Here is a 26,961-nt window from a genome sequence, read left to right as displayed (position 1 = left end):
TTCACCCAATCTATATGTAGATTGAAGTCACCCATTATAACTTCAGTTCCTTTATTGCACGCATTTCTAATTTCTTGTTTAATGCCATCCCCATCCTTACTACTACTGTTAGGCAGCCTGTACACAACTCCCACCAGTAATCCACAGATTAATACCTTTGTGGTCCTACTTTTTAGTTTTTCTCCTAACTCCCTAAATTCACCTTGTAGGACCTCATCCCGTTTTTTACCTATATCGTTGGTACCTATGTGCACCACAACCACTGGCTGTTCACCCTCCCATTCCAGAATGTCCTGCAGCCACTCAAGAGACATCCTTGACCCTTGCGCCAGTGAGGTAACATACCATCCTGGAGTCTCGTTTGCGGCTGCAGAAACGCCTATCTATTCCTCTTACAATCGAATCCCCTATCACTATAGCTCTCCCACTCCCTTTCCTTCCCTCCTGTGCCGCAGAGCCACCCATGGTGCAATGAACTCGGCTGCTGCTGCCTTCCCCTGATGAGACATCTCCCCCAACAGTGTCCAAAACAGTATATCTGTTTAGGAGGGAGATGACCCCAGGGGACTCCTGCACTACCTGCCTGCTGCTACGCTGTCTAGTGGCCACCCCTTCCCCTTCTGCCTGTGTAGCCTTTACCTGCAGTGTGGCCAACTCACTGAATGTGCTATTCACAACTTTCTCAGCATCACGGATGCTCCAGTATGAATCCAATCGCAGCTCCAGACGCTCAATGCAGTCTGCCAGAAACTGCAGTTGGACACATTTCCTGCACACATAGTTGTCAGCGACACTGGAAGTATCCCTGATTTCCCACATGCTGCAGGATGAACAAACCACAGGGCCGATCTCAACTGTCATGACCTACCCAATACTTGCCTCAATTTTTGAAACTTTCTCCTTTGAAAGGAACTTACCCGGCCTTACCTCACTTGGAGTGAAGCTCATCCTCCGCCTCTTCTCATCGAAGCCTCTTGAGTCAAAGCCTCAAATCTCCACTCCTTCACTGGCCAGCTCACTCACTGGCCACTCTGCTTGAGGTAACCCTCTATTTATTTGTTTGAGCTTTTCCAAACTGCTTGGTCACCTGACCTCAATTGCCCAATCAGCTGCTTTCTGCTGAGTCTGAGCTATTCAAATCTTGATTGACTTGACTGCACAGTCCAACTGCCAAAACTGCCAGAATCTCTCGAGTCAAAGCCTCAAATCTCCACTCCTTCACTGGCCGCTTTCCATATCTTTATTCTTTCTGTTAATGTTATGCTTAATTGTCAATTAGTTTGATGTTAATTGGCCTTAACATTGACGTTAATGATGGTGATCCCAAGCTATCTCATGATATATTTCAAAATCCGAAAAATCTGATATTTGAAACAGGTCTGGCTCCAAGCATTTCGGAGAAGAGATATTCAACGTGTACAAATATCACACATGATGCTGACCAAGGGATATACACTGGCCAAGACAGTGTAAGGAACTCCTCCAATTTTAACCAGAATAATGTCATATTATTTTTTACCTCCATGTGGGATTTAGTGTTACAAGGCTAACCAGTTACTGTAAATTGCTCCTACTGGAAGGGGAGTCAGGAAAACTTGATGGGGATGAGAGACAGCAAGTTAGCTGTAGGGAAGAAAAAGAGAAATGGTACTGATCTGAATACCAGTGAAATGACCCTTTTCTATGTCATAAGAAAATATAATAAAATGTGAGATAGATCACTAATGGGTAACGCGCTGGACTGCTTACCACAATCCACTCACCAACAGACCACAAGACCATAAGACATAGGGGCTGAATTAGGCCATTCGGCCTATTGAGTCTGTTCCGCCATTTTAACATGGCTGATCCATTTTTTCCCCTCACCCCCAATCTCTTGCATTCTCTCCATACCCTTCATGCCCTGACAAACCAAGAATCTATCAACCTCTGCCTTAAATATACATACAGACTTGGCTCCACAGTTACACCACTCTCTGGCTAACGAAATTCCTCATCTCCATTCTAAAAGAACACCCCTTTATTCTGAGGCTGTATCCTCTGGTTTTAGAGCAGAGGATATATCCCACCATAGGAAATATCTTCTCCAAATCCACTCTATCAAGGACTTTCAGCATTCATTACTGTCATCTCTCATTCTACTGAGCTCCAGCAAATACAGCCCAAAGACATCACTCTTCATATGACAAGCCACTCAAACACTGGAATCATTTTTGTGACCCTCCTTTGAACCCTCTCTGGTTTCAGCATATACCTTCTAAGATAAGGGGCCCAAAAGCTGCTCACAATACTCCAAAGGAAGCCTCACCAGTACTTTATAAAGTCTCAACATTACATCCTTGCTTTTATATTCTAGTCCTCTTTAAATGAATGCCAAAACTGCATTTGCTTTCCTCACCAGACTCAACTTGCAAATTGACCTTTAAGGAATTTTGCACAAGCACTCCCAAGTCCCCTTGTGCCTCAAGATTTTTGTATTTCCTTTCCAAATAGAAAATAGTCAACCCTTTAATTTCTTCCACCAAAGTGCATAATGATACACTTCCTGACACTGTATTCCATCTGCCACTTCTTTGCCCATTCTCCTAATCAGTCTAGGTCCTTCTGCAGTGTCTCTACTTCCTCAAAGCTGCCTGTTCCTCCGCCTATCTTTGTATCATCTACAAACTTTACAACAAAGCTATCAATTCCATCATACAAATCATTAACATATAACACAAAAAGGATCAGTCCCAACACAGATCCCTGTGGAACACCACTAGTCACCAGCAGCCAACCAGAAAAGGCACCCTTTATTCTCACTCTTTACCTCCTGCCAGTCAGCCATTTCTTTATCCATGCTAGAATCTTCACTGTAATACCATGTGCTCCTAGCTTATTAAGCAACTTTCTGAAAATCCAAATACAGAACATCAACCGATTCTCCTTTGTCTATCCTGCTGGTTATTTCTTCAAAGAATTGCAACAGATTTGTCAGGCAAGATTTTCCCTTGAGGAAACCGTGCTAACTACTGTTTATCATATCATTTGCCTCCAAGTACCCCAAAGCCACATCCTAAGAAATTGATTCCAACATCTTCCCAAACACTGAGGTCAGACTAACTGGCCTATCCTTTCTTCTGCTCCTCTCCCTTCTTGGAATGGAGTGACATTAGCAATTTTCTAGTCTTCCACAACCATTCTCAAATTTAGTGATTCTTGAAAGATCATTATTAATGCCTCCACAATCTCTTCATACACCTCTTCCAGAACCCTGGGATGTGCACCATCTGGTCCAGGTGACTTATCTCCCTTCAGACCTTTCAGTTTCCCAAAAACATTCTCCCTAGTAATGGTAACCTCACAGACTTCATAACCCCTAATACCTGGAACTTCCATCATACTGCTAATGTCTTCCACTGTGAAAACTGATGCAAAATACTTATTCAGTTCATCTGCCATTTCCCCTAACTACCTCTCCAGCATTGTTTTCCACAGTCTGATATCCATTCTTGCCTCTCTTTTACACTTTATGTATCTGTAAAAGCTTTTGGTATCCTCCTTAATATTATTGGCTAGCTTACTTTTCTATTCCATATTTACCTTTTTAATGACTTAAGATCAGGCCTACTAGATGGGGGTGACCACTATGGAATACACGGGAATATACAGAAGACGGGCATTGTTGGAAATTCTCTATACATATATGTCAAACTCAAGGCCCGCAGGCCAAATCCGGCCCGCGGTGGAATTATCTTTGGCCCGTGAGATAATATCTGATTACTATTAAAGCTGGCCCCAGTAATCAAAGCGCCTATGGCGTATGATATGGCTAATGCTGAGTTTATTCAGGTACCAGGTTTTCAGGGTTTTTAGTGTTTATTCGGTTTCCCTGGTTTATTTCCTGAATATCATTAATGAATAATTTTTTTCTCTATTAGAGCTGGCCCGCCGGTATATTGCATGCACCACTAATACTACAAATCCCACAATGCACTGCCAGTGCATTGCTCGCGCTTGCCTTACTCTCTCATCAGCATCCTTATGGCGCTAGTCACGTGTGGTCAACTTTCAGCTATCCCTCACCCCAAAAATGGCTGAACAAAAGGTGGACTTTGAAAATAGGGGTTTTCAAGGCAGGTGGGAGGCAGAGTATATGTTCGCAGATATAAAGGGCAAACCTGTTTGTCTTGTATGCGGAGACGGTGTGGCTGTAATTAAAGAATATAACGTAAGACGAAACTATGAAACGAAACACCACGACAAATACAAGCATCTGGACAAGAAACAGAAGCCCGCGATGTGAGGTCAAAAGAGTGGATTGGTGGGCAGGATCCGGGAGAAGATATGGGAGGAAAATGGCGCAGGTGAGCTGACAGCTTATCACTGCATCATACACCAGGAATCTTTGTGTGGCAAAGCCTTGAAAATGGAACATATAATGAGCACCATAACACAAGCAGTTAACTTCATAAGAGCCAAAGGTTTAAATCACCGCGAGTTCAAGTCGTTTCTGGAGGAGTTGGGTTCAGAATATAATGATTTGCCCTATCACACAGAGGTGCAATGGTTAAGCCAAGGAAAAGTGCTGAAAAGATATTTCGAGTTGCGTGAGGAGATCTGTCAGTTCATGGAAAGCAAAGGGAAAGACACAACAGAGCCCCGGGATAAAAAGTTGCTTTGTGAAATGGCGTTTCTGTGTGACGTCACGAGCCATCTCAACGCGCTCAACCTGCAGCTTCAGGGGCGGGGTTGTGTGATCACAGACATGTACGATGCAGTGAGGGCTTTTAAAACCAAGCTGCGCCTGTGGGAGACGCAGATGCAGCAAGAAAACTTGAGCCATTTTCCGTGTTGCCAAACTATGAAAGAGCAGGTTTCTACCGCAGTGTTACCACGTGCAAAGTTTGCTGAAAAATTTAGCATACTTGGTGCCGACTTCACATGGCGATTTGCTGACTTTGAAGCCCAAAAAAGCAGGTTTGAACTGCTCAGTAATCCATTTGCAGCTGACGTGGAAAGCGCACCAACCAACATACAAATGGAGCTGATTGAACTCCAATGTAGTGACACACTCAAGGCAAAGTATGACTCGGTGGGTGCTGCACAGTTTCTACGTTTCATTCCTGACACAATGCCCCAGCTGCGTACCCAAGCTGCTCAAATGCTCTCTATGTTTGGCAGCACATATCTGTGTGAACAATTGTTCTCTTTGATGAAGATAAACAAAACATCACACAGGAGTCATCTTTCCGATGAACACCCTCCCTCAATTCTGAGGATTTCCTCAGCTCAGAGCCTGACTCCAAACATTGATGAACTTGCATCCAAGATGAGATGCCAAGTATCTGGCTTAGACTAGTGTGAATCACAGAGTGTTGGCCTGTGGAAAAATGTTTTCATTAGAAATTACTCCGGAAAAGCTGCAGATAAAGCCATAAGAAATAAATGCAACTGATTTTTTATTTATTTAATGTTCAATGTTTTGTAAGCAATAACCTAAGCTTTGTTAGTTCCAGGTTCATATGTGTAATAAATTCATTTCAATAAGTTTTGCAATAAACGCTGAACCAGTCCGGCCCTCGACTTGTACCGATTTTTAAAATTTTGGCCCACTGTGTATTTGAGTTTGACACCCCTGCTCTATAATAAAAGAAACTTCCTCTGACAACCACTTATCACTCTCTCAGATGATGAATCAGTGCTTTGCCAATGTGACCAACACTTGGAAAACGCTGAAGGTAGTTCAGAGAGGAATGCAACTTCAGAATATCAACACAGAGTATTCTTGTAACACCAAAAACCTGCAGGCTTAATCCAAAATGAAATAGTTGCTTGATTAGATCTGCATCATATAGGCAGCAAATCATCACTGATAAACCTGTAAGAAATTGTCCTGACAATCCACCACTGCAGATAGAAGTGACCACCAAGCCCTTGTAAAGAGACTTTACATTGGTTTTTGTGGCACAATTATTCTAAATGATATGGATTTAAAAATAGACATTGGCGTTCAAAGCTGAGCCTCCATGAGGTACTATGCGCCATCAGCAACAACAGAACCACACATCACAACATTATAATTTATATTCTCATGTCTTTGCAAATTTTTCATTCTACTAGATTCAAGTTTGTTTAAAGTTTATATACATATGTACATACACAAAGAAAATGATAAATTAGTGGTGATCGAGGACATGGAAGGGTGGGTTAGTGGGTGGTGGTGTTGATCACTACTGCTTGGGAAAAGTAACTTGTTTCTGAGTCTAGTGGTCTTAGCATGGATTCTACATTGTCTCCTCCATGATGGAAGGGAGACTAACAGTCCATGAGTATGGTGGGATCATTCATTACGCTACGCAGCACTTTCCGGAACACCTTTCTGTATATACAGCATATCCTTGATACTAGAATCAAGCTAAGAGAATAACCCTAGTTAAAAAAAGAGAGCAGAAGGCCATTCCAAAATCTGGATACCTTAACTGGTATACCTAAAAATAAAGGTACCAAACTACTGAAATTCCAAAACAGAAATACAGGAATATTAAACTGAAAATCAGCATGCAAAAAACAGAGCGAAGCTAACTCACAACTAACAAACTCTGTAGAACAGCCTCAACTAGTCATGAAGGGTAGGTGCACAGTTAAATAGTTAAGAGGAGGAAACAGCTCCCAGAACATCCCCACCCTCAACAATTCCTTGGAAACCGGATAAGGAGTTAGCCCAAGACAGCCAAAGGAAATAACACCTGTGCCTGACTTTTGATAAAGAGAAGATTACTTACATTTTTCCCCTCTAGGAGTTCCTTGCATTTTTCATTCCTATTGTAACTATTAGAGACCTCAGGGTGTACACAGGTGTGATCTCTACTGGACAGGATAGTCATTCGAACATACGAGTAAGCTGTACGCCGAAGTTCATGAGTGACTTGTGTTATCTGCTTATGTGTGCGAGTGCCAAAAAATATTTTTGGGACTTGTGATTTTACATTATCCTTCCCTTTTGCAACACTTTCATCATTTCTATTTGTCTTCAAACAGCAAGTGCACAGGTTACAGGGGCGAGAAACCTGCGAGAGAAAGAAAGAAAACAATTTAATCACTGGATTTATTTGAAATATCTTGTGCAATTTACAGTTTGCATATTAATCATCCTATAATTATTTAAATGTAATTAACAGTTTAGAAGAGTTATTTTGCACTAGATTTACCACACAGATATGAAACCAAGGTAATTGAGTAACTAGAGAGAAAACAAGTGGAAATCAATTTATTAACCAGAGTTTAGGTGAATGCTAGAATCTGGGATAAAGTTGATGGCAATGTGGGGAGAATATGACTTTAGAAATTATAGAAATCAAAACCAGCCAATGACCAATTCAAACTATTACACTTTATACACTTCTAAATAAAAGTTTATTAAACGATTGATATAAAAATCTATAGAAACATCTTCAATTTGTTAACAAAGCTTCAATTCTTAGCAGGATTACTAATAAAAATAAATCATAAGCAATTAAAACAGGAAATACTGAAAATATTCAGTCAGAAAGCACATGTAGAAAAAGAGGTAACATTTCTGATCAAGGACTGTTCATAGTAAGATTTAACATGAAATAAATTTTAAGTTCCAGGCAAAAGATAAACATCGTGGTAGTGTGAAAACAGAAACATTAAATGACAGAAATGATAAAAGCAGAGACTGAAATACAACTGTGAGGGCTAATGAGTAACAAAAAAAGGAATGTCCATGTCTGGAGCTGTAAATAGGATAAATTAAATATGAAATATTCATTTATCTTTTGGTTGATCATTTCACAGTTATCCATTTAAAGATGGTGTCATTGAGGAGTAAACCACATTCTACCCAATAGAAAGAGTCTGTATCTAAGCTACTCCATGCTGTTCTATCACATCATTCCAAAGGTTGCTGACTCTTCTAGCTCTAATACAGAAGTTAATCTGAGGCTAAAGTGGAAAGAAACCGGAAAGTGCTCCATTCTTTCTTATATGCTGGTCAATCTAAGTCTACTGAGGACAATGACCAGCTGTTAAATATTCAGAGAAAATCAAGAGTTTCATCAGCCCTTCAGTCATGTCAACAAGCAAAATATAAACTGCTGGAAGAACTCAGCTGGCCAAGTTGCATCTGTGGAAGATGGGGAGGAAGGAAGAAAGAAGGGGAAACAGGAATAAGGAGAAGATGGAAGCAGGCAGGAAAAGTTGGGGGAAGTGTGTCACAAATTTTGAGACAGAGGCTGATAGCTGATTGGTGGAGGGTCGCAGGGTGTGGATTTGATGATGATATGAATGCAACCAGTTAGGGCAGAGGGAAGGCATTAGAAAGGTGAACCAAAGGAAAATAAATTTTATTTATTTAAATTTTTTAAATTTAAAATTAAATAATAAAGTCAGTAGATCGGTAGGTGATGGGTAAATGTAATACAGTGGGAGAAGGTAATGTGGTAATAAGGGGACAGAGATGGAAAAGGTGAGCAAAGACAAAAATTGGATAGACTCATTAGAGTGGGAAAAGAACATGGGAGAGTGGATTACCTGAAACTAGAACCTTTCCATTGGAACTGTTCATACCACTGGACTGTAGATTACCTAAGTGAAATCTGAGATTACATACATCTGGTAGTGGAGAAAGCAGAGTACAGATATGTTGGTTTGGGAGTGGGGAGCCTATTTTTAATTTTTTGATTGCCTAAAAAAGCCACACTATCCAGCAACTTACCTTCTTAACACTAGCCTTATCACAGGACAATTTTTAAGTGACCAAATAAACTACTAACTGGTACGTCATTGGATTGGGAAGAAACCAGAGGAAACTTACACGGTCATGGGGAGAACATACAAACTACTTACAGACAGCACCAGAATTGAACTGAGTAGTAACAGCAGCATGCTAACTGCTATGCATGCAGCCATTGCAGACTGTGTATAAGTGCAGTTGCCCAGTCTATGCTTGGTATTGCTACTGCAAATGAGGCCACATCACGAGCAGTGATTTCAGAAGAGCAAGAGGGAGGAGGTGCATATGAATTTTAGCCTCGCCAGGAAGGGCTCTTTAGGTCCCTACATAGTGATGATTGAGGAGATTGAGGACATATTGCAACTCCTATGGTTGGCAGGGTTCAATCCAGGGGATTGAAAGGGTAGGTGAGAAATTATGAGCAGCCCAGGAAGTCACAGAAAGAATGGTACCTGTGGAATGCAGAAAGAAGGAGAGAGAGGAAATTGTGAATGGAGGTAGAATCTCATTGGAACTGGAGGAAATAGTGAAGGATAAGGATATGGAGCCGGGGGGGGGGGGGGGGGGAGGAGTCATCAAAAGTGAGGACTCTATCTCTATTTTGTCTGGGTAGGTTGGGAATGAGACCGAATTGCAAGGAAATAAAGAAAATGTGTGTGAGTGTTCCATTAACTCTGACAGAATGGAAGCCATGCCTCCAGAAAGGACATTTCAATGGTTCTTTCTTAGAAAGTTCCATCTATCCATCATTCACATCCACATCAATTTCTTCTCCCTACCTGGTTCCATATATTCATTATCGCTCCATTATCTGTTTCCTCGATCACTTATGGGCCTCTGTCTCAACACTTCCTATCTCCCCTTACCCTCTTGGCTCCACCTGCTCATTGCTCCCACCCCAACCCTAAACCACTTCAATATACTCGCTAATTTCTCTCTCCACTCCCAGTCCTGATACGGAGTCTTAAGTCAAAACATTGACCATCCTTTTGCTTGCACAGATGCAGCCTGACCCACTGAATTGTTCCAGCAGTTTATTTCTGTGCTCCAGATTTCAGCATCTACAGTCTCATGTCTCCACGTCTACAAACCGCTCAGGAAATGGTACATGGTAGAAAGTTTGATAAGTAAACCCAATCCTGCAGCGGGGGGGGGGGGGTGGGGGGGGGGGGAGAGTGGGATGTGGAGGTAAGCTCCCACTACCTATTGAATGCTCCCAAAGGTGTACATCTCAAATAGCCTCTGACAACCAAGATCAGCTCCTGCCCTTCACATGTAGTTTAGCTACTAAGACCAGCGGAACCATTTCTACTGATAGAAGGGGCAAAGGCGGGTCATAGTCGCCTTAAAACCAGTCACTTTGGGCAGGTGGGATTTGTCAGCCCATGGGTGGCAGCTCATTTAAGAGAAGGAAAACTGATCTCAAACCTCCACTGCCTTCTGGCTATACCCCCTCAATGGGAAGGCTTCAGGAGTAAACAGAGGAAAAATCTGGAGCTGGAAATCTAAATGTTGACTGGCAACTTCTGCGATACTGCTGATACCAAACTGTATCACTCTCTGCTGTTCCTTTGGATTCATCAGCTGCATGGAGAGAGGAAGCCTGCTGCATGGGCATCAGTTTGCTGACTATGTAGACAGCTAGGTCGCAACATCCAAGGCCAACCCCGAATGAAGGAGGGCACCACTGGAGAATCATTACTAGCTCATCAATGAAACCTTGAAAGCTGAACAATCATCTTTAAATAAGATATTCGTCAAAACTTTGAAATCAGTGATAGGGGACTCTATAGTTAGGATTTAGACAGGCAATTCTGTGGACGCAGGAAAGAAACTCGGATGGTAGTTTGCCACCTAGGTGTCAGGGTCCGGGATGTTTCTGATCGAGTCCACAATATCCTGAAGTGGGAAGGATAACAGCCAAAGGTTGTGGTACATATTGGTACCAACGACATAGGTAGGAAAAGGGAGAAGGTCCTGAAAACAGACTACAGGGAGTTAGGAAGGAAGTTGAGAAGCAGGACCTTAAAAGGTAGTAATTTCGGGATTACTGCCTGTGCCACGCAACAGTGAGTTTAGGAATAGAATGAGGTGGATGATAAATGCATGGCTGAGAGACTGGAGCAGAGGGCAGGGATTCAGATTTCTGGATCACTGAGGCAGGCGTGACCTATACAAAAAGGATGGGATGCACTTGAATCCCAGGGAGACCAATATCCTGGTGGGGAGGTTTACAAAGGCTATTGGGGAGAGTTTAAACTAGAATTGCTGGGGGGTGGGAAGCAAAATGAAGAAATGGAGGAAGAGGTGGTTGGCTCACAAACAAAGAAAGCTTGGAGACAGGGCAAGAGGGAGGATAGGCAGGTATTAGAGGAGGGACACGCTCAGACCAATATGGTTTGAGATATGTCTATTTTAATGTAAGGAGTATTATGAACAGAGAAGATGAGCTTAGAGCGTGGATCAGTACTTGGAGCTATGATGTTGTGGCCATTACGGAGACCTGGATGGCTCAGGGGCAGGAATGGATACTTCAAATACCAGGCCTCAAGATATTTCAGAAAGAACAGGGAGGGAGGCAAAAGAGGTTGGGGCGTGGCACTGTTGATCAGAGATAGTGTCACGGCTGCAGAAAAGAAGGAAGTCATGGAGGGATTGTCTATGGAGTCTCTGTGGGTGGAAGTTAGGGACAGGAAAGGGTCAATAATTCTACTGGGTGTTATTTATAGATCACCCAATAGTAACAGGGACATTGATGAGCCAATAGGGAGACACTGGAAAGGTGTAATAACAGGGTTGTTGTGGTGGGAGATTTTAATTTTCCAAATATCAATTGGCATCTCCCTAGAGTGAGGGGTTTAGACAGGGTGGAGTTTGTTAGGTGTGTTCAGGAAGGTTTCTTGATACAGTGTGTAGATAAGCCTATCAGAGGAGATGCTATACTTGATCTGGTATAATATTGACAGAATAGGACCAATCAAGAGTGACAGCGGAAAAGTGTGTATGGTACCAGAGGAGATAGCATAGGTACTTAATGAATACTTTGCTTCAGTATTCACTACGGAAAAGGACCTTGACAATTGTAGGGATGACTTACAGCAAACTGAAAAGATTGAGCATGCAGATATTAAGGATGTGCTGGTGCTGTTGGAAAGCATCAAGTTGGATAAGTCACTGGGACCGTACGAGATGTACCCCAGGCTACTATGGGAGGCAAGGGAGAAGATTGCTGAGCGTCTGGTGATCTTTGCATCATCAATGAGGACGGGAGAGGTTCCGGAGGATTGGAGGATTGTGGATGTTGTTCCCTTATTCAAGAAAGGGAGAAAATGTAGTCCGGGAAATTAAAGACCAGTGAGTCTTACCTCAGTGGTTGGTAAGTTGATGGAGAAGATCCTGAGAGGCAGGATTTATGAACATTTGGAGAGGTATAATATGATTAAGAATAGTCAGCATAGCTTTGTCAAACCCATGTGCCTTACGAGCCTGATTGAATTCTTTGAGGATGTGACTAAACACATTGATGAATGTAGAGCAGTAGATGTGGTGTATATGGATTTCAGCAAGGAATTTGACAAAGTACCCCAGGCAAGGCTTATTGAGAAAGTAAGGAGGCATGGGATCCAAGGGAACATTGCTTTGTGAATCCAGAACTGGCTTGCCCACAGATGGCAAAGAGTCAGTTTGGAGTACTGTACTCAGTTCTGGTCGCCTCACTACAGGAAGGATGAGGGAACCATAGAAAGGGGGCAGAGAAGATTTACAAGAATGTTGCCTGGATTGGGGAGCATGCTTTATGAGAATCAGTTGAGTGAACTCGGCCTTTTCTCCTTGGAGCAACAGCAGATGAGAGGTGACCTGGTAGTGGTGTACAAGATGATGAGTGGCGTTGACTGTATGGATAGTCAGAGGGTTTTTCCCAGGGCTGAGATGGCTAGCATGAAAAAACAGTTTTAAGGTGCTTAGAAGTAGGTACAGAGGAGAATTCAGGGGTAAGTTTTATTATGAAGAGGGTGGTGAGTGCGTGGAATGGGCTTCCAGTGTCGGTGGTGGTGGTGGATAAGATAGGGTCTTCTAAGAGACTCCTGGGTAGGTACATGGAGCTTAGAAAAATAGAGAGCTATGGGTAACCCTAGGTAACTTATAAGGTAAGGACATGTTCTGCACAGCTTTGTGGGCTGAAGGCCCTGTATTGTGCTGCAGGTTTTCTATGTTCTATGTTTCTAACCACTTTCTTTGCTCTATTAGCAGGAAAATATTTCCACTGAATAATTTAATTTGACTTTAACTTAACTTGAAAGATATTCATACTTTATACTTTATCTCAAACTAACCTGCTCCAGCTCTCCATTCATTTGGCTTATTGAGATTCCTATGAATTATCATTACAAATTAGTTATTTGTAGATTATATCCTATTTCCTACTATTTAAAGATTTAGACACTTGGACAAAATTCCACGATCTGAATTATCTACAGAGCATCAGCTTTGTAAATCCAATCCTGGTGTGACAATAGATTTCCAATCTGGCACCACCGCATATGTAACAACTGAATACTCCATATTTTTCAATCAAATTAGTTCAATGTTGTATTTTTGCATGCTATAGCCATTGTCATTCTGAAACTCATATCAATTGTCTCAAATTTGTCCAGTACAATTCTATGATATATTCCTACTAGTCAGACTTCAGATTTTCAGGCTTCCTTGGGCTGTAATCCAGCCAAATCCAAGATTCAGATTTCTCTATTGACAAAACAGGCTTCTGTTTTTAGTAAAGCATGAGAAAGAATACTTCCTTGAGTGTGAACATTGATTTGTGCAATGGATTTTGTGGAAGCTAACTTCAGTTGAGATAACAATTTCAGAAACTGAAAAGAGATGGAGAAAAGAGAAAAAAATGAAAAAGATAAGAGTGAAAGGTAATTCAGAAGGAGAGGGGGAAGAAAACAATGATTATTTGAGAAAAGAGTGAATGGAAGAGAGAGATAAGGAAACATGAAAGAGGAAGTGAGAGGGATGGGAAAAAAGGGAGGTGAGGAAAGAGAAATAAAGAGATGGGTAAGAGAAAAGAGAAGGGAAGGAGGAGGAGGGAGGAAATGAAGTGAAAAAGCAATAAAGAAATAAGTTAGAGAGAAAGGGAGGGAGGGAGAAATGAAATGAAAGGGTAGACAATAAGATAGAGGGGGAACAATTAGATGAAAATGCGAAATGAAGAAAGTTGGAGGAACAAGAAAAGAAAGCCAAGGAAACAGGATTAGTGATGATAGGAATAAATAAGAACTCAGAAAAACATGTGAGAAAGGGAAAGTTATCAATTGTTTTCTGCCAAGTTGCAATTATCTTCAACGACAGATGGTTATTCAGCTGTAGGGCAATTCTATACACCAAATCCAGAGAAGCAACCCCAAGTGAATTTCCCTTTTCAAGCCTACAAGACTTTTATCAAAATCCAATATCTTGTTATCCTTAAATAGATCTTAAAACATTTCACACTTTCAAAGCTAAAAATTGTCAACTGTTGTTGGCAACTTTTTAATTTAAATTAGTTTAAGTTTTCATTCAATCACATTTCTCCAGTACATTACAAAATAAGAAAATACAGTATGCAAATAAAGCACGAATACATCAGTAAAGTTTTTGAAAATTATAATCTTTGGCATATCTTTCACAGATTTTTTACTCATTTTTAAAGATCATAAATCACAAAAGCATGCATTATATCAACTACTGAAAAAGCCAAATTACATTTTTAAAACCAGTTTATTGTGCTGGCAAAACATCAGTCATTTGCAACTTTTTAAAAATCATATTTAAGAATAATCTGTTAATCCCTTCTTCATCAGCAGTATTCCACTGTATAAACAGGCTTTATATATAAAAGTGAGAAGCTTATGCTTGCATTTGTCAAATTAAACGTCAGAGCCCTGCTACATTACACTCTCAATTTACAATAAAAGGCTTCCACTCCCGAATCATGATGTTAGAACGTGCAAGATGTAAAAGAGCCAGGAATATTTTCATACAATTGGGCTCAGAGATTCAGAGATTTATCATGTGGCTAATCTATGCTGCTCACCTTCAAACCATATCAATCAAATAGAAGAAATACTTGCTGCTTTCAACTTAAACCAGTAAGATCATCCTCCAGTAATAAATGCCAACTCACTGTTTAGGTTGTACCATAATACTGAGGATCAACTTGTTTTCAGTCTCTGATCTATGGAAAGGCAAGTTCGAATTACCCACCATTCCACTCAACTTTGTCTGCTATTAAATATTACAATACATGAAAGAATGAGGGTAAATGTGACCCATCCTGTGCAGTCAGTTATTAGAATAAAAGGTTCAATGATGTGCCAAATAAACAGCGGCTCAAAGCAGCTAAAGTTACATCACTGCAGGAACTCTAACATTCTCCTCTCAAGTTGCCAATAACAGCAGATTTTGTTACACTGCACTGCTGCACTAAATGCCCCGATCGAAATATCCAGCTTTATATTGAATAATTACCTATTCATTGAAAGGATAAAAAGAATTATGAATGGAGCTCTTGTCAACAGCTAGGCAGAAAACAGCTGACACATGGGTGTAAGATATATGTGCACTGATGTCTGACATGGTTCGTGCCTGCAGAGCAAGATTTGCAGCTTGTAATGAAAGCTGCATCGTCCTTAAGTCCTTATTTGTTAAAAGTGTGTAGCACATTAATGATTCTGAACATGGCATGGAAAAAGTTACATGAAAACAAAGCAATAAATCAACCTAAATAAAATTTCGTAACGGAAAAAGTTTTTGCAATTTGCTATTGCAATTTTCCTAAAAAATTTCAAACTATTCACAAAGCATTTGCAATTAAGAAAGGACAACATGTGCTCGCCTATCCATAATTCTCTCCATTTTGTGGGATCTTTACATCATATCACCATTTTTAGTTGCAGAGGCATAGGATGCCTAAAACAAAAATCGATTTAGTCATATGCATAAAAAAAATTATTTTTCCCATTTCAATGTCCTAAAAGGTACTAATGTCAAAAGATACAAAAGCTCTTCATCATTCAAAATACTGCTACTTTAATACTTGAAGGAATTATGGAGTAGCAACTAATCTTATTCATTATTAAATAGACTGCAAACATTTCTTTGTTCTTCTATAGAACAGCAAATTAATACTTAGCATCCATGTTATTCCAACTATCCATTTTATTTATATTGGTTTGTAATCACAAATTGAACTTTTGACATTTGCTGACTTGGCAATAAAATAAGAATGAAGAGACTTTCCATCCTACCTCCCTTTTATACAAAATTGAAAAGGTAGCTATGCAATAAAGATGCTACTTTCATCAGAATGGCTTCTACTTTTCACAACTGTGCCTGAAGCTATCTGGTTGGCAAATTATCCAACACTTTAAGAGCATAATCCTCAACTACATCAAAGTGAAGTTATTGTCAATGTGTCAAATTAACTTCTAGGAAGAAAAGTAATTTATTTGGAAGCTGTAACAATGGGAAAAAGTCTATCTTTCCCTACACAACATGATCACAGAATACTTATTCACAACCTCCACCTGCCAATTAAAGAAACATTGAAGCATTGACAAATGTTCAAAAGGACCTGCACAGAGTGGGCTGACACTAAACATAAATCTCAACAATGTACTTTTTGGCTAATCATAACTTGCAGAAAACAAATATTGTGCAGAGACTATTGATCAATATCATAACTAGTTTTAAACAAAGAAAAATACCTAGCTTTGCAAAACAGCAACAAATGGAAAAAAATTCAAACTGAATCAAAAATAAAATCCAACTAACTTCCCACCACCCAAATGTTTGAAAAGTTACATGATTCTTAAATGAGGCATATGTAGCCAAGAGTTAAAAGGTAATTTGATTTTAACTATAATTACAGAATTGCAGGCTCAGATTCAAAATTAACTGACATCCAACGAGATTTTCTTTCACAAAATTACGTGTCAAATATACTCTGGCATAAATAATTAACTCTAATCAAAACAGAAAAATTACAAAAATACAGTCCAAATGCTGCAAACTTTAATACAGGCAACTCCTGCGTCATGGAAGTTAAGTTCCTTGAAAACTGCTGTACTGTGAGCTTCTGAAAAGCAAACTCACTTTTCCCATCAAATCTAAATGTTTCAAGCAAAGATACGCTCTTTAAAGATGTCTTTTCTTTCATAGTATGCCATTTTATTAGTGGCTCATGACCATTATTTAACAGCTAATGTCAACATTAGACTCAAGAGTTGGGGGCTGAGAACAAGGCTCGTGTGAAATAAACTAATTTTGCTGATTTTTATTTTTAGTCATTCAATACTGTGGGACAATAAGATTTAGATTATGATATCCCATCAATTGGGTTGGCTTGCTTGGTTGAGCGCCGCATTTGACAAGCCCTTTCCAGTCTGAGAACGTGTGAATGCTGCAGAATACAGCACTGCCATGCTCTTCACCTGCAAAGCATTTTCTCATGGGTTCGGAAAAGATTTAGGAAGCGGGTTTATCAGAGAAAAATGTTTTGGGAATCAAAAACTGAAGTTCATGGGAGAAAGGTGCTGTAGAGTATTTCAGTGGGCTGTAAGGTTAAAGTGCAGTGACTTAGTGAAATTGGAGTTAAGCCCAAACTTTAAGGAGCTTGCTGTGGCTACTGCAGGTACCCACAATTCAGCACATCAGAGAACATACCTCATAGATGAACAGCACAGCTGTTCATGTGTGCTTAGACTGGAGACGGCATAGCAAACGAGGGCCTCAGTCATGACTGCCCATCCAATTGATCCAGTGATGTCAGAACCAAATATTATTTCCCTTCGTATTGAGTGACCAAAAATAAAAAATGAGTTTGTTGTTTCTTTCATGTTTTGTGTTTATTTCTTTCACTCTCTGAAAAATTCGTTAAGAGCGAGTTTTATTCTGTATCTGATATTTTTTTAGGTTCTGATTTGCGAATTCCATCACAACAGATTTGCATTACCCAAACAGCTGTTACACAGGGGCTGCTATGAACACAGAAATGCTGCACATGAAGCAAGAAAATGACTTGATGCTTCAAGTGTTAAAATATTGAAACGGATTTACGGATTTCCTAAAAGTCTGAAAGGGAGGAAGACAAGTGACTAAAAAACAAAAAAATATATATATTTAATATTAAAACACAGTGGTAAAGGTAAGAAGTTGAATAAAGAGGAAATTTTTCATCAGCACCTGCTGTCTGCAAATGAGACAAGCACAAATAACAAATAAGTTGTTGTTAAACCCCACTGAGTCCAAAAGATTGTAACAAACCAATCAAATGTTATCCAAATTATTGTCAGTTTCACTGAGGAACTAACTATAAAAGGCTGAGGACAGGAAGACTACTGAAAGTAGAATGTAGCATTAAGAGGTCAAGCAACCAGGAGTGAACAACGCTCATGCAAATTGAACAGAAGTGTTCAAAGCAAGAAATCAATTTGCACTTTGTCACACCAAAATAAAAGAAAATGTACTGTGACCAGTAAAACAGTACATTAAACCAAATACATGTTAATCGTAAGAAGCATCTTAGCCTGTACAATAGGTAAGTGGTGAGAGGGCAAATTGAGCATTTCCTGCACTTGTGGAAGTAGGTGCCTCAAGAAGTGTAGCAAGTGGTGGGAAGAATGGATTTTGCAGTGGTGTATTATTGTTAGAGGAACTTAAGCTGTTGGGTATGAAAGCTGTTGTGGTAGAGGGCAAGGTTAACAGAATAGTAAGGCACTGAAAAGGTGGAGTAAGAGTGACAAAGTATAGGAAATGGTACAACTGTGCTGCCTCAGGAAGGAAAATATCTATCATCAAATCCCAATCATCCGAACCATGCTGTCTTCTTGCATCTACTGCACTGGACAGCAAATATTTTTTGGAAGAGTTGCTTCCTCTTCTTTTGTTTATGATAGACCGTTTGAAGCTGAACACAAATAAAATTTCAGGCTACTTGTATCATGTAGGCATTTGGAGAAACAAGTAAATTAACTATTATTGAATATAATGCATTTAATTGCATATCTCAGGTAGATGGAACTCATCAGTCTGAGAAGGTAGTCCATCTAAGAGAGGGAAAACTCTTATTTCAAACCTCCGCTGCCTTGCGGCCATACCCACTCATGGGAAAGACTTCGGGAGTAAAGCTCGAAGACAAATCCGGAGCTGCCCCTAAGGCAGTCTGATGTTGCCTTCAGCCTCGCTCTGGCAACTCCTGCGACGTCACTGGTGCCAAGCTGTATCGGCCCTTGCCCTTCCCTTGGACAATGTCAGTGGCGTGGAGAGACCTGCTGCTTGGGCAACTGCTGGTCTTCCATACAACCTTTCCCAGGCCTGCGCCTTGGAGAGAGACTTTCAGATATCATCACTCAATTGCATAATGGTGCTGACACTTTGCAATAGTTCAACAAAGTTAAAATGTTTTGTTTCATTTGTACTTTGTGTCTGAGGCTTCTCTTTTAAGTGTCCAACAATAATCAGATTGCCAGTTGATGAATTGATGGATTCCAGTTGCCCTGATGCTGTTTCTCCATGACTGCAATGTCCTGGTAAAACCTTCAACCATGCTCATCACTGACAGCATCATGACTTGCAGGGAAGAAGTCTGAATGGGAATGCAGAAAGTGAATCTTTAGTGGCATGTTGCCCTTCATAGTATCCAAGACATCTTCCATGTGATTTTCTCCAGTCCTACTAGAAGTTCTTTGAATTGCCTGTCTTTGATGACCTGTTTGATTAAGGTGTTCAATTGATTTCTTATTTTTAGCAGAGAAACCAGACACACTGGTCACCCAGAAGTAGTAATCTGTCACACGATCCTTCTCCTCTCACCATATCATCAGGACAGCAAACAGCATTAACTTCTGAGGACCTCTGAGATCGGCAGAGCACATTGCACAACAAAACTTGAGGAGCCTAGGTTTAGTCTTAGTCACCAATTTTACATGCAAAGAAGAACCCACATGCTTTCTTAATATGAGGGGTCATGTTCTATCTTTGAGAATTAAGCATATACACACAAAATATAACAGAAAGCATCGCAGCTATTGCAACATTGGCAAGACAGTTTGCTATCACAAATACTATTACTTTCTTATAATGAAGACACATAATATTGTGTGTGCGTGACTGTGCGCGCGTGCGCTGCTTCCACAGCTTTTCTAAAACCTGTCCTACTATGCAGTACCCACCCTGCCTCAGTATGCCCAGACATATCTGGACAAGATAGAAAGATAGAAAACTTTTCAGCTTACATTGCCAACATTTTATTTGACTTGAATTGAGAACTGAAATAACAAATATAGGCAATTACAAATTAAACCCTTTTTACCAGGCATCTCTAGAGATACAGCTCACTAATAGCAACTGAACAGTGAGAAAACCACCATTCTCAAGCTCCATATGTCTAGGGTTGGTATGACTTGGGTCCCACCAAAACCGGGAAGTTGGGATGTCTCGACCACCCAAACCCCAATCTTGCGAATACTGTGTAAGTACTGCCCCCATGCAATTAGCTGTTGGCAAGAAATAACAGATCCTACACTGCATACAATTATAAAGAAAATGTATTTACGAATGTCAGCTTTATCAAACAGTTAGTAGGAAAAAGAAAAAAAATTAAAAGGGCCCATTACAGTTAACCTGGTCCAAATGTGCACACAAGTTGGAACTCATCTTTAAGCTGTTTTTAACTTGCAGACCATGGGTCCAGCGTGTGTGTAAGCACACACCACCTTCCAAATGCTGCTCAAAATCCACTTCAAACAAATGAGTTCCCCCACAAGAGTACTGGCCCTTCATCCTTGAAGCCATTCATCTGCACAAATTATCTTGTGCAACAGGGACAGCATCCTCAGCCATCTTCTCTCAGCTCCCACCAAAAAGGCCTCCAGCGTCCATCACAAAAACCTTTCTGCCTAGTGTTCTTAAGAACCTTCTCCCAATTGCACCATCCTGATTGGCTGATAGGTTGAATAACATAGTCCCTTACTTTTAGCTCAAACCCAAACATCAGACTGCTCTTACAGAACTGCTAAAATGAAATTCCTACAATATAGTGTTATGGATGCACCACAGCTCTGAGGGGCCGAAGGGGCGGGGGAGCCCCCTCCTTTGTGAGAATAGCAAGAGCATTATTGGGTTGGCTCAGAGGACCCAGGAAATGAGAGAGACCTGGCCATTGTCTCCTGGAGACCACGTTTGTGGATTGGGGACTATGCTACGTGCAAGCCGTCCGGCGAAGTGGGCTGGTTGAGAGAGGGATTGCATCATCCCAACCTGATTGACATCTGAGACCCCGTGAGGAAGTATAAAAGAGGATCTGGGGGAACAACCCCTTTCAGACACACCAGAAGAAACGCTAGCGATCCCGCAGTAGCGGGAAGCCATTTGAAGGAAGCCACGTGCGTTCGGTTCCCTTGCCTGGGGGCTGGTGGCTGGTACCATGGAAAACGACTTGGAACTAACAACGGGGAACCCACTCCCCCGACACAACGGATTGGCCTCATAAAAGTCCCAGGCAAGTTTAAAACCATCTCTCTTAAACCCAAAAAGCTGCAGCTTGAAAGGACAGTGACTTTTATCTTTCCATCGGACAATACTATATCCCCTAGACCGGGGGTCGGCAACCCGCGGCTCCGGAGCCACATGTGGCTCTTTTACGTCTGTGCTGCGGCTCCCTGTTGCTTTGGGAAATAATTGGTTGTGGCGACCCTTTTCCTGGCACATCCGAACCGACTCACTATTAGATAGCCTACGGGGGTTTGCGAGCACAGAGCTTTGGAGCCTCTGCGCCATGGGGGGCAGGTTGAGGGAGGCTTAAAAGTGAGGCTGAAGATTTCGAATAAAGTTTTTTCCTTCGACTGCAGTTACCGACTCCGTGTCGTAATTTTAGCGCTGCGTGTAGCACACCGCTACATGGTCAGCATTTAATTAAAATGTATTTTATGTAAGTTTGTTAGTTTTTGAAATGTAATTCTAAATTTGAAGATTATGGTGATCTTGTACAATCTAAATAAGACGTTGTGGCGACCCATTTCCTGACACATCCGAACCGGCTCACAATTAGCCAGCGCTCAGGCTAAGGGAGATAGCCTACGGGGGTTTGTGAGTACGTGCCTTTTGCAGCATCCGCGCCCATGGGGGGCGGGTTGAGGGAGGCTTAAAAGCAAGGCTGTTTAGTTCGAATAAAGCTATCTTTGACTGCAGTTTACTGACTGCGTGTTGCAACCGCTACAACGTGTTTTTATCGCTGGCTGTCCAGAGGGGAGGTGCTGAAACGCTTTGTCGCATGTCTGGAAGAAGAGAAAACTTTCCTGGGCAGCAAAGGGCTCACCTTTCCTGAGCTGGAACAGCCAGAGTGGCTGGAAAAGCTACACTTCATGGTAGACATGACAGCGCACCTGAACACGCTGAACACAGCTCTTCAACGGGGTAAGGACGTACAGCCCTGCACATGTTGGAGGATGTTTTGGCATTCGAGCGCAAGTTGACGTTGCTTGCCAGAGATTTACAGAAAGGCACATTGTCTCACTTCCCCAATTTGAGAGAGTTCAAACAAGGTCACGACATGATAAATTCGGAGTATTTACATTCTGCAATCATCGCAATGCAAACATCGTTTGGGAAACGCTTCTGTGAGTTCAGAGAGGAAAAAAACACATTATCCTTCCCGGTCACTCCCCTAAGCATCGATCCATCCCTACTGAATACGACTGCATTGTCAGGTGTGAGTCAACCTGAACAAGTATGATAAATATTTTAATTGCCTATTATTTTACGTATATTCATATGTTTTCATTGTTCAGTGAAATAGTCCTTTTATTTTTCAGGTTGACAGCTGGCTGACGTTATTTTTGGTTTGCTGCTGGCGGCAAATTCAAGTTTGGCGTTTTTCATAAATACAAGAAGGACTCAAATAGACGTTGAGTATTTTACTTAAAAGTAACCTTCAACCCAACGTCTTTTTTTTCGGAGTTCAAAATGTTTTTGTTGCATGCAGAAATGTAATTTCGTTTTCTCTGCAGGAGTTCATCAATTTCATAAATGCAGCACATTATAGTTTGTTTATACATAGCATAAAGGCAAAACAAAACGTTGTATGCAGTGTTATTTCATTTTAAATGTCAAACGGGTTTTGCGGCTCCCAGTGTTTTCTTTTCTGTGGGAAACGGGTCCAAGTGGCTCTTTCAGTGGTAAAGGTTGCTGACCCCTGCCCTAGACAAACGATAGAGCTATTGCTTAATTGATGATTATTATTATACCCGCGTTTTTCGATTGAGTATTGACGACGTATTTTATCTGAATGTCTGTATTAATCTTATTTTTGTGCCCCTTTATAAATAAAGACTTTTAAAAATAGTACCATCAGACTTCAACGGGCCTCTCTATCTTTGCTGGTAAGTGATTCAGTTACAGGGTTCGTAACAATAGCAGTAAAAATCTTAAACAGGGCATTACAAACAAAAAAAGGTGCAAGATATGAAAAAGACCATAAAAAAATGAAAATAGTGACATACACAGCAACCTTTAACAAAGCCTGACTGACAAAAACAAAACAACTATTCATTCATTTGGTTAATAAATTGTTCACAGTGTAAACAAATATCGGTAATGAATTACTTTCAAAATGAAAGAGGAATTTTAATAATTATCTTTGAGGGATTAGCAGATGTCTAGCTGTTAAAATACTATGTGGAAATTAAAATGTGGTACTTTCTACAAAAGCATGACTGGCTTCTGCTTACCCCTTATTTAAAAGCTACAGCTAGCATTTACCTCAAGACAAATATGTGTAAAAGCAAAAAGAGTTCATACAAAAATTTAAATCGGAAATGATTTTATAATCCCTATTGTTTTTCTATGCTGCTTATGGATTAGTAATGATTTACGATTTTCTAAGCTTTTAATACCTTACACCATACTGTTTTCCCCAAAGATAGCAGTTACATTTTCTATACTGAAGTAATCATCATGGAAAGAAATCCACTGCCCAACTGATCATTATGTCAAATCACAGGTGGTGCCACCATTTTCACAATTTTTAGTGTGGATAAGCGTTTTTCCTGGCTCTCAGCAGCATTCTTTGATAATTGGTTTCTGCTTACTTATAAAACCCTTTGCAAACAATGATTCCTTTTCTTCTCAGCTCTATTTTGTCAGTTTGTTCAAAGTAATTTTCTACATTAATATCAGATGTCACTAAAATTGACACTGGATTGTTTCAAAAGCCATTTTAAGCAATTAAAATTGTATGCATTCACATGGCATGGTTAAGGTGTAAAAGTTCAAAATACATTTATCAAAGTGTGTACCATATGCAACTTCAAAATGCATCTCCTTGCAGGCAGCCATAAAACAAGAAAACATAGTGGAATCCATAAAAAAAAAACAACAAAGACTGTCAAACATCCAATGTACGAAAGAAAGAACAAATTGTGCAAACAATATAAAAAGTAAACAAATAACACACAGAACATGAATGGCAGGATCCTTGGAAGCGAGTCCTGCCAAAGGGTTTTGGCCCGAAACATCGGATGTACATTATTTTCCATAGATACTGTCTGGCCTGCTGAGTTCCTCTAGCATTTTGTGTGTGTTGCCCACAGCTACATAGCCTGTTCTGTGCTAGAGCCGTTCCAAGAACCTGATGGCTACAGGCCATAGCTACAGAGCCAGTTCAGCACCAATGGAAGTGCTGAAGGGTACAGGCCACAGCTGCAGAGTCAGTTCAGTGCTGAGGCAAATAAAACCTCATGGATAACATCAGTTCATCCTTCGCCTTTTGATGCCTTAAGCTTTTTATACTGGCTCAGCGCTTAAATCAGATAAACATCAGTTCACTTTGCACTCTCGGGCCAGGTCACACAATGCTGCAGCCGTACCCCCATTCAGAGTCTACATCACCAAATCCTGCAGGATACTGTAAAAAAAAATGCCAGGTCCTACAGACTGTTCAAAAGCACATCTCCCAAAGGGAATATACAGGCTGTAGATGGCAGGGATTGTATTCAAGGAAAAGTATATTTACATATTCCATGAAATACATTTATGTTTTTGTCATATATTAGCGGAATAACATTCTTTATCATTTTATATACTTTCACTTCCACCCGATTCTTTTTCTGTCACTTCCACGAGGTAAATCTTCATTCACACAGATGCAAAGAGATGTAACCAAATATTAATATTCAATTCCACAATGAAACAATGAGTACCTTTCATAAATAGCTCTTGCAATGAGTATTTTAATTTTGTACTGTTCCACATCTACATTGGATTTGTCCACAAAGATTCAATTGAGACTTCTTCTGTATCAGTTAATTAAGTACAATTAAGATTCTTCTATCAATCACAATCTTGTACGTAAACACACTCAACATCTTAGGAACAACTTCTTCCCTCTAACATCAGATTTCCGAACGGACAATAAACCAACCCATGAACACTACCTCACTGTTTTGCTCTCTTTCTGTGCTACTTCTTTGCTTTAATTTATATTATATTTTATGTTTTGCACTGACTGCTGCCACAAAACAATTTCACGACACGTCAATGATATTAGAATTGATTCTGATTCTTCTGCCAGCTACAATTTTGATCCAATACAATAAAGACATCAAAGTCTGACAGTTCAGGATTGCAGGTACAAGAACTATGAAAAATACTGAAAACTCTCAGCAGGTCAGCCAGCATCTTCAGAAGGTGAGATAGATTTAACGTTTCAGTTCCAAGATCTTTTGCCAGGCTCTGTTTATACAAAAGATCTCAAACCTCAACCTGTTCCTCTGGCCACAGATCCCGCCTGACCTGCCGAATTCCTCCAGCATTTTGTGTATGTTACTCAGGAATTCCAGATTCTGCAGAATCTCATGTTTAAATATTTTCAGTATTTTCCCTTTTTACTTAACAGTTAAAACATTTTTTCCCAGTGAAAGCATTCCAACATTGTTTTATTCTGGTGACATACGTTCATGAGTTAAGCACCATCTAGTTTTGATAACTGCAAATGTCAAGAGGGTAACCAGTGGCTAAATGGGCAACAAATGAGCACACACACAAAATGCTGGTGGTACGCAGCAGGCCAGGCAGCATCTATAGGAAGAAGCACTGTCGACATTTCGGGCCGAGACCCTTCGTCAGGACTAACTGAAAGAAAAGATAGTAAAAGATTGTTAGTCCTGACGAAGGGTCTCAGCCCGAAACGTCAACAGTACTTCTTCCTATAGATGCTGTCTGGCCTGCTGCGTGCCACCAGCATTTTGTGTGTGTTGCTTGAATTTCCAGCATCTGCAGATTTCCTCGTGTTTGTGAACAAATGAACACAACCGATATCTGTCTCACAGCAAGGCTGCCCCCTATTGGTACATAAAGGAGTACTAGTTTCAAAAGCATAGCTCATGATACCATTTGTAGGCAGACAAGAGTCTACAGATGCTGCAATCTGCAGTGAAAAAACAAACTGCAGATAGAACTCAGTTAGATCAGCACAAACTGTAAACATTTTGGGTCAAGACCTGATGTAGGTTCCTAACCTGAAACATCATCAGTTCCTTTCCTCTTTAATATGCTGCTTGACCCAATAAGTCTCTCCAGCTGTTTGACATTTGCTGGGACATTTTTATTGATTGTGCTCAATCTGACCCACTATCATCTGTCCTTACTCACTGCCAATGCCATCTCTATCCCACTTATCACTGTTAATCCCACTGCTGGATTAGTCTGTTATTTTTCTTGTCTCTTAGCAATTAATTACTTGCTAGCATTTTTATAACTACATATACATATACACACACACACACACACACACACATACAAGCACATATATACACATATTGTTACTGTCCATTTTCAATTTTCTTCATTCTATTAAAACTTAATAAAACAATCGAGAAACAGCAAGTTTTGTGCCACTTTCCTGACTTCTGAAAGAATTTGTGATTAAAAACATCAGAATCCAATTCACCTTATCTTTACAGGATGAACTAGGCTGAAAGTCTCCACATCAATTGTTGGAATCGATTGTTAGGGATGAGATTACCTGAAGGCACATGACAAGATAGGCCAAAGCCAGCACGGTTTCCTGAAAGGAAAATCCTGCCTGACAAACCTACTGCAATTCTTTCAGGAAATTACAAGCAGGGTAGACAAAGGAGATGCAGTAAACGTGGTGCACTTGGATTTTCAGAAGGCCTTTGACA

General features: G+C 40.5%; 1 protein-coding gene across 1 annotated transcript in view; it reads right to left on the bottom strand.

The window, feature by feature from the left end:
* Nucleotides 1-26,961, bottom strand: part of brip1 (BRCA1 interacting helicase 1) — a 257,110-nt gene that overhangs the window by 202,116 nt on the left and 28,033 nt on the right. Inside the window, exon 7 of the mRNA XM_059973652.1 lies at nucleotides 6,765-7,049. Within this exon, the coding sequence (XP_059829635.1) occupies nucleotides 6,765-7,049 (285 nt within the window). The remainder of the gene's footprint in view (nucleotides 1-6,764; nucleotides 7,050-26,961) is intronic.

This window comes from Hypanus sabinus, chromosome 6 (assembly GCF_030144855.1).
Source record: "Hypanus sabinus isolate sHypSab1 chromosome 6, sHypSab1.hap1, whole genome shotgun sequence".
Taxonomy (NCBI): Eukaryota; Metazoa; Chordata; class Chondrichthyes; order Myliobatiformes; family Dasyatidae; genus Hypanus; species Hypanus sabinus.
Note: the sequence above shows the minus strand (reverse complement) of the source record. Positions and strands in the feature narration are given on the sequence as shown.